Here is a 12,706-nt window from a genome sequence, read left to right as displayed (position 1 = left end):
GATTGTGCCCCTTGGATATGTTGCATTTTTTTTCTGTGCCACCCTTGAGATTTCTTCCCATTTTCCCCCTCCTCCCCCCTGAATGTAGCCTGGGCTCGCAGTGCAGTCTGCTGTGTTGGTGTTTCCATGGCATCAGCAAAACAGTGGTATTGTCTAGTCGCAGCAGTGTCAGGCTGTAAGAGCAATTCCAAGATGTGTCCAGCTCTCTAGAAGTGTAATCTGTGCGGATCAGGAGGGGATGGGACAGTGCCCCCTTGGATTCCTTGTTCTTCTGGCAATTATTTACTTAAACGTGGTTTGTTTAGAGAGCTTCCTTCACCTGCAACTGCTCTCAGGAGCACTCATGGAGGAAGAAAGTTGAGTCAATCCTGCAAGTGTTATGGCCAAAGAAAACTTAAATATTTCCGGGAGCAGAACAGGAGAGAAGGATGTGTGGAAGATCATTCAGATAGGTAGTCAAGTCTTTAAGTTGTAGTGAGGCACTGTGTCCTTGAAAGTCCTGCTTCCTCCACAGATTGTGGTGACTTAGACCTGTTATGAAACTAGAGGTGGAAAAAGCAGTCAGCCTGTGGCTACTTACCTTCTGAAAACCCCCTAAAAATGGGGGGGAGGATTTCAGTAGCTCTGTAAATGACTGTATAATTGTGCTGTAGGAAGGTGGGAGAGAATAGACCTGTTGTGTCTAGAGCTCAAAATTTGGCTGCATCTTTCATAAATTGTCACCTTGCTTTCAAATCTGGTAATACTTGGAGACCTTGGGTAGAATCAGGGTGGGCTGGAAAACTCAGCTGTGTGAGGTGCTTGCTCAGGATAGTTTTGAGGGAAAGACGATAGAACAGTGGATGTAAAGGGTTGTGCCCACATGTGCACCCTTTGTCTGCTCTGTCCAGGCTTCTGCCCTATCTACTTCTGCTGGCATTTGCTAGGTGTTGTTCTTCCTCTCCTCCCCCCTGGAAAGAACATTTTTTAAGATGATGGATAAATTGAGGAGGCCATGTTTTGTAGCAGCTGCTGTCTCCTCCTCTTCTCTTGCTGATCCTATAAATTTCATTCCCTGCTTCAAGCTGGCTTCTGCTCTTGCTGTTTAGAGCCCAAGATTAAGTGTTCAGAATAGTATGAAGAGGCAAAACATTTCAGTGTGGCTTACTTCTTACCCTCTATGAAAAAATAACCAGACAACAGCAAATCAGCTCCAGGAGTGTTTGTAGAGGGTGATGCCACCTGTCTCTCTTGGCTGCAGCAGTTGCTATAATGAGATGGGATGTGGGGCCACTTCAGGGCTTGCCTTTGCGGAGGTAATGGGGGCATGAATGTGAGTTTGGAGGCTGGAGCTGGAAGTTCCTCTTGGTTCCCTGGCCAACAACTGGAGCCAGGAAAGTATCATTAGGTGCCATGCCTGGGCACAGCAAGGCAGCTCTACTGGGCTTTGCTACAACTGTAGAGGAGAGAAAGGCTTGTTGGAAACTTATCTCCATTACCAAGCTGATTTTGGTACAAGTCGTGGCTGTACTGATTTGGCTAGACCTAGAAATGCTTTGGGGGGACAAACTAAAATTCTTGTTGGTTGTTTTGCTTACAGTGCTGTAACTTGTAAGCACTCAGTGCTGAGATAGGCAGTTTCAGAATTACATCCTTATTTCAGAGCTGTGGTACACCATGACTCACCAGCCCTTCTGCGCGATGCCTACAAATCTATCACGTGGGCTGCAGAGAGGAAGTGGAAAAAACATTGCGGGGTCGGGGTACTGTTCAGTAATGGGAGGGGACAGTATCTTTAAGTCTGCTGACATCAGCTTTCCCTTAGCAAGCCATGTAGACACTTTTCTCATCGTTAACACAGAATTTTAATCAGTTTGAGTTTTTAATGATTGCTTTCAGATACTGTGGGGTTTTTTTGCCTGCTAATCTCCACTCCCCCTGCCTCCAAACTTATCTGTTCTGTACAAAATAGCTTAGTCCTCATCTTCCCAGCCTGGCTTGTCCTTGCTGGAGCTTCCTAGCTGAAAAAAGATGCAGCTGGAGCTCCCAGCAAGGCAGGAGAAGAGATGACTAAGGCAGGGTTGGCTGTGTAGGATATTGCTTGTAAGACCTTTCCCTGTTGGTCTTAGCCAGAAGAAGCCTTGTTGGCACTGAGCAGTTGCTGGATCCTGTTTGTGGAGCCTGTTTGCTGTTGGGCTGATGCTGCTCGGAACACTAGCACAGGATCTGAATGGTTGAAGCAAGTGTGCCCAGTGTGTCCACTCTAATGTCATGCCTCTGGAGGCTAAATGATGAAGTAGGGCTTTGATATACCAGCTCCTTCAGCCCTGCCTGCGAATGCACGGGGTATGGGCTCTTCAGGAGAGAGGTGATCAATGGGGAAGAACAGTTTCTTTTTGGTTGTCTTTTTTCTGTTGCTGCCGTAGTATTATTTGAACTGACGTTTTTTAATCTTTTTTTTTTTTTCCTCCCCCACTGCAGTGGCTCTCTACACTTCCATTTTTGGGGTATTGCAACTGCTGTGCTTGCTGACAGCGCCTGTGATTGGGTACATCATGGATTGGAGACTGAAAGAATGCGATGATGGCTCAGAAGAGAATGAGGAGAGCAACGCTGAGCAGTGCGTAGTGTGTGCCACACGGGACATGCAGCCACATAGCAGGCCTCCTCTGCTCTGCATAATGTGTTTTGTGGTGAAAGACTGAAAAGAATATTGGTTCTTCAGTATAGAAAAGGAAGCCTGAAGGAAGACGTGGTAATTGCAGAGGAAAGGACCAAACTATCTTCCATGTCCACTAAGATCAGTGAAGAAGAGCAAATTTAAATTGTAGCAGAGGAGGCTCAGACTTCCCTTCTAGCCTAACAGTAAAGTAACAGCACTGAAATAATTGCCCAGACGTTCCTCAGCTTCCACTGATGGAGATCCCACCACCTCCTTAGGCAGACCTCTAGCCAAACTGGTTTAGATAGCATTGGTGTGATATGTGGAGAATCTTGCTGTGAGTTCCAGTAGCTGCTGAAAGTGCTTTTTGTAACATTGGTTTTGCTGTCCTTCCAGAAGTGACAAGAAAAAGAAAAAACGTGACCGTCAAATCCAGAAAATCACCAATGCCACCAATGCGTTTGCATTCACAAATGTCCTACTGGTTGGATTTGGAATCACCTGTCTTATTCCTAATCTACCGTTGCAGGTGAATAGGCCAAATGGATGGGTGTGCTGGAGGGGCTGGCGGTGTGGGCCATGGCAAAATGACAGGTGGGACAGTGCAGGAGGACGGCAAGCCAGGAGAACCAGCTAGTGGCAGGAGGGCTTTCTGCCACTGCTGGGAGACTTCTGAACTGCTTTGGGAACCCCAGTCTGAGAGTTGAAACAAATAATGCTATGCAGTTTACATCTCTTGAGAGAACCTAGAGAGGCAGCTATAGTTCAAATGTCAGAGTTGATCCACAGTTTATTGACACTTAGAAGTTTCTGCAGTTGAACTCTATGACAACAAACTTTTGTAGAGGGATTCTCTCAGCAGTGCCTGTGCATTTAGCCTGGGCTAGATTTAAGCTGCCAATGGTCAGAAAATTTGCTGTAAAACACGTAACACTGATATATACAGCAGATTATTTCTGCATCAAATGCTATGCCCAGTGGTACCCGTGGGATTATAAACCTGTTAAAATATTTATTTTGTGGCACCACCTGGTTTTGGCAGAGGAGTTTAGTGATTTTATGCTATACTTAAACATGCCTTGATGATGTAGGCAAACAGATGTAGGTTGCTCATGCTTGCATATTGTCTGCAATAACTTGTGGAAAATTAACTAAATTGGCCGCAAGCACAATGAAAAAGCATTGTGGCCTGGGCCACAGGTTGCTGGGGATGTGTCCTTACGGCCGTGCCATCTACAAATGAGACGGGTCTTGTGTGTGGTTAGCCTCAGGGGGCACTGCATGTTAGCCTTTGCAAAGCACAAAAAAGCAGTGCTTTTATAGATGGGTACAAATTTCTTCCCTTGTTCTGATCTTTCAGGTTTTGGTTCTGAGTTCCTCAAGCCCACCTTTGTGCTAGAAAGGAGAACAGCTTTTAGGAATGATTGTATGTTGGGGGTTGGCACACCTAGGTGGTATCTAGGACGTGACATTTTTCTGCTTCTCTCCACAGATTCTTTCCTTCATTTTGCACACAATCGTGAGAGGATTCATCCACTCGGCTGTGGGAGGCCTCTATGCAGCTGTGTAAGTCTCTGCTTACCTATAATATATAGCTGGCCAGGTAAACTGGTTTGGGATGATAAGCTGTCCAGGTGAGAGGGAGATCAGGAAGTGAAGTCTTTGTGGTCAGAGGGGAGGAAAATGATGCAACTTGTTTCCTCAGTCACCACTGGGTATGACAGTAGCTGGGCTGAAGTCCGTGATGCTTTCCTTATTTAGAAACAGCTAACCCCTTTGGCACAGTTACTGCAGTGTGACGGGCTCAGGTGAGATTAGGCTATCGACACTAAGGTTGTATAGTAAAAACTCAAGGCTTTTTTGGTCTTAGAATGAGTAGCTATGTGCCTGTGTTCAGGTAAAACATTAACATAATTGAATACATTGCTGCTGGTCTGCTCTGAAGTTACGTTGGTAAAGCATTACTCAGGATACCATTAGTGATGCCTACTCCCTTTCCCAAGACAGATCATCCTGTTTTCAACTTATCAAAATTATCAATAGCTGGATCTAAATACCCTTATTAAGCAATGTTTTTGGTTTTCAAAACAGACCTGCCCCTCTGTCCTGAGCTGTTGGGCAGAGGAACAGAAAGAAGCTGTTATGTGTCAGAGAATTGCAGAATTGTTGAGGTGGGAAGGGACCTCTTGAGACCATCTAATCCAACCATCATGCTTAAGCAGGGTCAGCTAGAGCAGGGCTATGTCCAGTTGGGTTTTGAATATCTCTACAGATGGAAAGTCCACAAGTCCACAGACTCTTTCTGTCAAAAGTTTAGGTCCCAGTGTCTGAGGAATCCATCTAAGGCTCTGCTTGAAAAATGCATAAACTTTTGGTTCCCTGGCAGCTAGAAGCAAAAGATTTTTGTCTTAAGCAAGGTAAATGCCTGTTGCTGTACATATCAGCTTGCTTGTAAACAAATTCTGTTTGGCCATTGCAACTCTCTGGGACTTCCTGGAGTGAGGCATTTTTGCTTTGAATGTGATTTCTTTGAATATTTTAAGGTTTTGATCCACTTCTCTCTGTTCAAGCTTAGTTTAACTTGACCCTTTTTAAATACTGCTCAATCGTGGAAAGAGAAGGATGTTAGACTGTTCCTGAAATTTGTTTTTCCATTAGTAGTATCTGATATTCAGCACTTCCCAGTCAACAGTATTTTTTAGTTTGACATAGGATCAGACTTGTCCTCTAAAAAGGAAAACACATGCTAACCTGTTGTGCAGGTTTCGCTCACTTCTAAAGGGAGCAAATTGTTATGACCAAATGAAAATAATTGCTCAGCCGCAAATGCTGTTGTCTGGATAAAGAGGCCCTGCTTTTAACTTGTAAATATCAACACTTCTCTCGCATTGTGGTAGGAACAGTAGTTGTATAAGCGCTTCCACCTGCCTAGGGTACAGCTGCAAAACAAGTGCTGGATCTGATACTTCCAAAGTTTGAGAGCTCAGGATGAGAATAGTCTGGAGAAGTTTGTCACCAGCTGGTAGTCTCCCAGCCTTGTCACCGGCTGCAGTCTGCTCTAAAGAGCACTGTGCACACCATTGGGTATAGGTAAATACTCTATAAAAAGAGGTAGTTATACGTAAGTCCAGGAGAGAGAGGTTTTTCATATTATGCCAGTCTTGGGACTGTGCTCTGTGTTAGTCGACTGGGAATGTAATCTAGTCTGGGTGATGTGAACAGTCAAGGTGACATATAATAACGCTGTTGCTTTCTCTGTTGACAGATACCCCTCTACTCAGTTTGGCAGCTTGACAGGGTTGCAGTCGTTGATCAGTGCCCTTTTCGCCCTTCTGCAGCAGCCTCTTTTTATGGCATTGACGGGACCTTTGGAAGGAGACCCTCTCTGGGCAAGTTCTCAAATTAATTGTGAAGGCTTGGTGGTTAAGATGATTTTGGCTCATTTATTTGAAAACAAAAGGACTCCTGTGCATGGACCGAGGTTAAAACCAGCTGGAATTTTACATGTCTCTGTCTGCTGTTACCTTGGTGCTGTGCAGGAGACCCTTCCTTGTGTGAGTAATGATTCCCTGGGAGGGAAAGCCATTAACCCTGATGCTGGTGTATGGAAAGGGAGGAAGGGAGAACGCTGCAGGAGTGCTTTTTGCTAACAGTTTGTGTAGCAAGTCAAAAATCTGTCAGGTAAAAGTGAGTGAATCTGTGGGGACCTCAACATGCAGTAGAATACTCTGTTCCCTTGAGAGCTGTTAGCTCCAATTACCAATGCATTTTGGTTTGCCGATGCTAGTGTCTGAAAAGCCAGAGATGAGAGCTGTCTGGCAGCTCAATAAAATCATGGCTGGTCTCGGGGAGAGTCCTGGTCTCTAGGCTACACATGCCCACCCCAGCAGCCTGGTGCTCTTCAGTCAGCAAACTTGGTGTGAAAGAACTGCAGCTTTAACAGCCCTGCCTGTTCTGTGGAACAAGACCCCTGCACCCATGATCCAGAGCAACAAATTCGTGCAGGGTTTACCTTATATACGTAGTGCTCTGGGCACAGGAGTGTAAATATAAATATGGTGCAGATTGTTGCCAATACACCAAGCAGGGTGTCTCCTGTTCGCCCACAGCTGAGTGGCGGGGACTGGGTTCTGACACTTTGGCATGTGTGACTGGGTTGTCGTCTTCACCAGCCTGCCTAATTTGGCTTTGTCTGTCTTTCTACAGGTGAACGTTGGCTTGCTTGGTGTGAGCTTGCTGGGTTTCTGCCTTCCAATCTACCTGGTCTGCTACAGACGCAGGCTAGAGAGAGAAAAAAAACAGAAGATGGATGATGCCAAACTCTTCTTCAAAATTAATGGCACTCCCAATGAGGAAGCCTTTGTTTAAACTGGTGCTTCAAATACAACCTCCCCTGTACAGGTTCCTACCACATCCATGGGTTCTGCCTGTGGTGCAAGCCAGGCTTTTTCTCTGCCTGACTCTGCCAGTCTTTGCTCATCACTGGAGTGAGAGCCAGACATCATGACTGAGCTTTCCTCAGATATATGGCAGGAGGAGACTTCCCACTCCTTACCCCAGAATATGGGACACTTTTTCTTTTTATAAAGGCCACACAGATATTGTGTCTTAAATTATCCCTTCATCACACTCTCCAGCAGCGGAGTCTCTGCACAGGAAATTGGGGAGAGAAGGAATTAGGATGGCGGAAGAGGGAAGAAAGATCTGATTCTGCAAATGTAACACACCGAAGTCTGTTTTCTCCCCCTCTTCCCCCAGCCTTGGCTGACATTGTGTCAGATGCAAGCTGCACTCTCCTCCCTCCCTGAGGCTTCATAATGGTCTTTATGCTTGATATGTAGTTGGACCCAGTGGTTTTAACTGTCTATCCAGACACACCCCAGACTGTTTCTGAGGCAGGGAAAGGGATTTTATTCCTATGTGTATGAGCACAGCTTCAGTGTATTGCGTTGGCTGCTAGCACTGACAGCTCCTGAACTTTTTATTACTGCAAATGACACGGACTGTGAGCAATGGATCTGCCTTCCACACTGAAATGAAGAGTCTAGTGGACTGCTTGGTCCTAGACCAAGCCTTCAGAAGCCTGGAATTCCTCCTGTTCCTGGCCCACAAACCACCTGTATGTGTTTTAATCTGTCTGCAGTCCTGGATCCTTTGAGATAGGAATTGGATCTTGTTTACCGATGAAGTGCTTTGAGACTTGTTGCCTTTTGCCTCTTCTTTCCTCCAACATGACCCTGGGAGGGGAGCAGCAGCGTGTATTTAGTAAAGTGGAGAAGCTTCTTGAAGCTGAGTTCTGGAGCTCCAAATACCTTGGTGCTCATGTGTCACGAGCTGAATTGCTGTTGAAAAGAATCAAGAGTGCAGAACACTCCTTTGTCTGGTAACTGGATCCCGTGGACATATGGCAGGGTGATATTGTGATGTAATTCTTCTTCTAGCCATAGTTTATTTACATTGTTGGGATAATAGCCCCCAAGCTGCGGAACACCACGTTACTGTGACTGACCAAAAAGCTGCCAGTTTGGCTGTATTAAGAGCCTTCTACGATGTCAATACTCTGTCTGGACAGAGTATGTGGTGATTGATTGTATGGTGAAGCTGACTTAGAGCAATACATGTGGGTAAAGGTGCCCCAGGCGAGGGAATACAAAGGGAATTCTTAACCTGCTTATTTTTATAGAGGTTTTCCTAAGTCTTGTCTGAAGTTGACTTTTCTGCCCTTAACCTTCTTGTTGAGGTCAATAACTTGGCCCCTGTAGCCTTGTGACTAGTGTTAACCACTGCACCACTGGGACCTGCTCGGAGTAGGACAGTGCAGCGCTGTGGATGAATGTCACCAGCGGTGTGCAGCAGCGTATGGGCTGGGCTGAGCTAGTGCCTACGGGAAGGTTGGGGGCAGAAATATAACAGTTGTGACGATACAGCGATGGTGCTTTCTGAACTGCCAGCTCCTGCGTTACTGCAAAGCCTGGCAGGGGGTAAGTCATTCAACTTCTGTATGTCTGGTCCGAGAAGTACAAGACTCAATCGCTGGCCCGTTAGCTCTAAGCTGGGGATTAGAAACAACACTGCACTTGGACCTTCCTTTGAGAAATTACCTGGAAACTGGGTGTTAACGCCTGTGCGGATGGTTTGAGCATGCAGATGCTCAGCCCTGGCCTTTGCCTTCCCTAGACAGCTAGCTTGGTGACCTCGTGCAGAGCCTGGGCTGGAGGGAGTCCCGGGCTGGTGGCCGTCCAGCGCAGGGTGACGGGGTGGCTTTGTGGGGCAGCAGCGCCATCTCGAGTCCCTGGCTCCGGCGGGAGGGTCCAGGGCTGCTCCGCTCCTCGTGGTACCTTTCAGTCCTCAGTCACTTGTGCGGAAATGACTTGCCACTTGAGTATTTTACACATCTATGGAATTTTTTTTTTTAATGTTGCCTTTATTAAATGTGTTTGTTCCAAGACAGCCTTATTGCCTGCTGTCAACGCTTTTCTAGAACTTTTTGTCTTTTGTTGGCCTCTAGCTTTGGTGATGATTTAGTGATCTTCCTGGCTTTTTTTTTCTTTTGTGCTAAGCAATAATTAAGGAGGCAAAGTGCTGATTTGTTTTCCATTCCACCTGGCATTATCTCAAGGACATGTTCAGAGACCCACCAGCAGTAGTACAGCTTGCCTAGATTTCCAGAGGGCTTTCTGCAGATTTCTGTATTTCATATTACTATACTTCTAAATATTTTGAGAAGATTCCTACTCTTGCTCTGAGATATTTGTGACATGACAATGACAAATTAAGTATCTTTTTTTAGCAAGAGCTCAGACAGGTGAGTGAGCCACAGACCTCACTCAAGTGTCTTAAAATAGAGACAGCTGTTGAAGGGTGTCAGTGTGCTAGCTCCGCATTACTTTCACCTCAGTTTCAGATCACTGAAAGTGATAGCTGCCACCCCTATGTCACTTAAATTCCTGATATGTCTTTGCAAAATAGTCGAATGCAGAAAGTGGCATATTTTCATGAAGTCGCAGTGAAGATGATGCTGCCTTTGAAATGTGTGCAGCTAAATTAAACAAAGAACACCCTCTTATTCCTGCTGTCCCTACTGCAGTGCCCAGTTCCTGTGCTTTATCAGGAGTATGCTTTAACCCAGTTTCATCAGACAAAATGGTTGATGTAGGTGGTTGGGGTCTCTGCTGATGTGCCACGGTGTTTAGAAGCTGCTGGTCAGCTGTGAGGAATAGAGCTCATGCCTCTGAGTCCCGGTTTCAGGCTCTGTTTGCAGCTTGGGAGTAAAGCGTGCCTTTGGCTCGCAGTCACAAGGACTAGTGGGTACATAATGAAGTTTCAGTTGTTCAGGGTTGAACAGACAAACGGGAGTGCTTTCTCATGCAGTGCAAAGTCAAACTGTGGAATTCGTTGCTGCAGAACCTAGTGGGGAACAGAAGTGTAACTTTTTTTGCAAAGGGGCTGGTTAAACAATGGTCTGATGCATCCACTAACTCAGGGAGATTTTAAGTTGCTGTGACTCGGAAAGTTATGCCAAGGAAAGATTACTTTTCTACGTGCTTTGTCTCTTAAGAAATTGGTCAAAGATGGAGAAAATATATGCAGCGCTAGGTGAAACACTGGTCTGATCTCATGGGGTTTAATTTGCTCTGACAGTTATGAACTGAACTAATTTTAAAAGCAGGCTCAAATCGATCAATCAAAAAAACTGTATCTGCATGCAAGATGTGCAAATACTCTACTGCTTGTGGCATAGCTGCTCAAATGCTGCACCACGTGCAAGGGTGAGCCCCTCGGAGCACAGAGTGTTCCTGCTTCGGCCTTGTCTAAATGCTGTCTTGCACGGTGCAGAAACAAACACGGTTGGGATGGTCCTGATACACATGGTTGGTTGGTTGGTCATCGGCAATTTGCTTCGTTCTTTGATGCTTACGGAAATGTAATTGTGGATGACTTACATTTGGAATGGAAAACAGCATTGCTGCTTTCTAGCCAAGGGGTGCAAGACCAAGGATATTCCTGATGCGCTCTTCTATGTGCATGAGCCACCTTGTGGAAAAAATAAATGGGCTACCAGAGAGCCACATCAATCTAAATCGATAATACACTTACTTGTATGGCTCAAATATGGGTCAATGTGTGTAACTACTTTCATAATTCCTAAATGCTAGAATTCGTAGGGTTTTTTTTTTTAATTCCCCTTGTGCCCCCTCATCCATATGAGAAGTACAAGGAGGTTGGTCATGGGAAAGACCCTGTCTCCTCCACAGAAGCATCCCCAATGGAATGTAATGAAGCAGAAACCTGATCTGTGAGTACTTGCTGTTCGTAGGAGACCTCTGAGTCAAAGGTGTTGCCGTGTAAGGGTGATTGCACCTTCTGGAAATGCTGCTCCCGGCCTCTACAGACTCACATGCATTTAATATGCATCATATTTTAAAAAAATAAATTAACAGAGCGGGAAGGGAGGGTGACAGCTTTTTCGTTTCACTAATATGTCGGTACCTAAGCCCTATCAATACAGTCTGTATAGCACTAATGCAACGATGCTATCGAGTAGCAGAGAAAGTCTCTGCTGTTTTGCTTAATAGGACACTTACACCTTTACTCAGTTACTGTCACAGAGTATCTGGATCCTTCAGATGAAACTGGACACAGATGTCTGGGAAAAAAAAAAGGCAAATCTTACTGAGATTCCAACTTAACTGCAATGCTGCTACAGCCATTGAAATGTTAAATTGCCACAACAAAGCCTGGCCTCTTCATGCTCTGTCTACAAAGGAAAATTGTAGGATAATGAGATTTTAATGAAGTCAGTAAATCACTAAAATGTTTTAAAGTAGATTTCCCTCTTGACAGGCTGATGAATTTGGAAAATATGCCACAAAATATAAAGCAGATACTGTAGGGTAAGAAGAATGAAATCTTTAAAACTACAAGTTTGTTTTTTTTTTCCTTTGAGTCTTTTCTGCATCTGCAGAGCTTTTGGTATTCCCTACATCCCAGTTTAGAACTGCAAAGTATTCATAATGGAAACTAATATTACAGTAGGATTCCTGATAGGAAGGGACTGTTTTTTTTGTTTTGTTTTGTTTTTGTTTTTTTTAAAAGCGCACCACTTCTGACTTGTATTTCACAATGTTATCTTCTCTGGAATAGCTGAAATAGTGATGTGTTATGTAGATGCATTCCTACATGTTAATTATAAACCCTACAGGTCCTTGTTTTTCTACCTGTGCTGCTCAGCCTGTCTCTGCGCAATCTGTTTTTATCAAGTGTCCTGTGCTCTATGTTGTCATCCTTCCTACCGCTGCTTGTCACTTCCTTGTGCCTGGCCCTCTGTCACTCGCTTTTTATTCCTGGGACAATCCACTTTTTCAAAAAGTCCCCTTTTTAACTTGGCGGCGTTAGTCTCACCCACCTCCTCCTCCTCCTCTTCACAAAATTTTTTTGGTAGTATTTGTCAGAGTTGAATTGTAAGCTCCTTGGGCCAGGCCTGTGTCGTCTTTTCTGTGTTTGTAAGGTGATGTGCGCTCTTGCAGTACTATCTAAAAATAAATGTGGTATTAAGTTAATTGTTAGTTTTCCTTTTGAGGCTGAACATAATAAAGGTATTACTTTGTTCCTAATGAGACAATGTAAGTATGAACGGCTTTACACAGTGTCATCTACCAAAAGGCATGATGCATGTTGAATGTTTCCTTTTTTTCTTCTGTCAGCCACATGTCAGTTAATATCTGTTGGACGTATTTTAACCTCTAAATGTAGACAGCAGGTTGAGAAAGACACCAGGCTCTGTTATACAGGGTGAACTGGTCTCAAACAGTGAAAGATGAACAACTGTGGCCTTAGACAGGGCTGCTACAGAAGAGATGCAGCGTGGCAGTGGAAAAGCCACGCATTTTGGTTATCCATGCTTGAGCTTGGTGATGCTCCATCTATGGTGGCTTACTTTTTCAATCAAATAAAGACAATACTCCCTCTGTGATTTCAGTGATAAGGTAGTAAAATTAGTGCTCTTTAGCTGTTTTATTTAGTCCAGGTCCCATAAAAGGGTTTTTTGCAATTATCTTCTAATAA

The 12,706-nt window shown here is 44.7% G+C and overlaps 1 protein-coding gene across 6 annotated transcripts in view; it reads left to right on the top strand.

The window, feature by feature from the left end:
* The window catches only part of SLC43A2 (solute carrier family 43 member 2), a 33,880-nt gene extending 23,158 nt beyond the window's left edge, over positions 1–10,722 (top strand). For 5 of the 6 annotated variants that reach the window (XM_075440519.1, XM_075440518.1, XM_075440522.1 and 2 more), the window contains exons 10-14: positions 2,461–2,599; positions 3,038–3,170; positions 4,134–4,207; positions 5,907–6,030; positions 6,848–10,722. In XM_075440519.1, coding sequence (XP_075296634.1) covers positions 2,461–2,599; positions 3,038–3,170; positions 4,134–4,207; positions 5,907–6,030; positions 6,848–7,009 — 632 coding nt within the window. In that variant the 3' untranslated portion in view covers positions 7,010–10,722. Of the gene's footprint in view, positions 1–2,460; positions 2,600–3,037; positions 3,171–4,133; positions 4,208–4,953; positions 5,876–5,906; positions 6,031–6,847 lie in introns of those variants that run through there. The other variant, XM_075440523.1, reaches the window with a different exon arrangement.
* Positions 10,723–12,706: the final 1,984 nt, after the last annotated feature.

Source organism: Opisthocomus hoazin, chromosome 20 (genome assembly GCF_030867145.1).
Source record: "Opisthocomus hoazin isolate bOpiHoa1 chromosome 20, bOpiHoa1.hap1, whole genome shotgun sequence".
Classification (NCBI taxonomy): domain Eukaryota; kingdom Metazoa; phylum Chordata; class Aves; order Opisthocomiformes; family Opisthocomidae; genus Opisthocomus; species Opisthocomus hoazin.
Note: the sequence above shows the minus strand (reverse complement) of the source record. Positions and strands in the feature narration are given on the sequence as shown.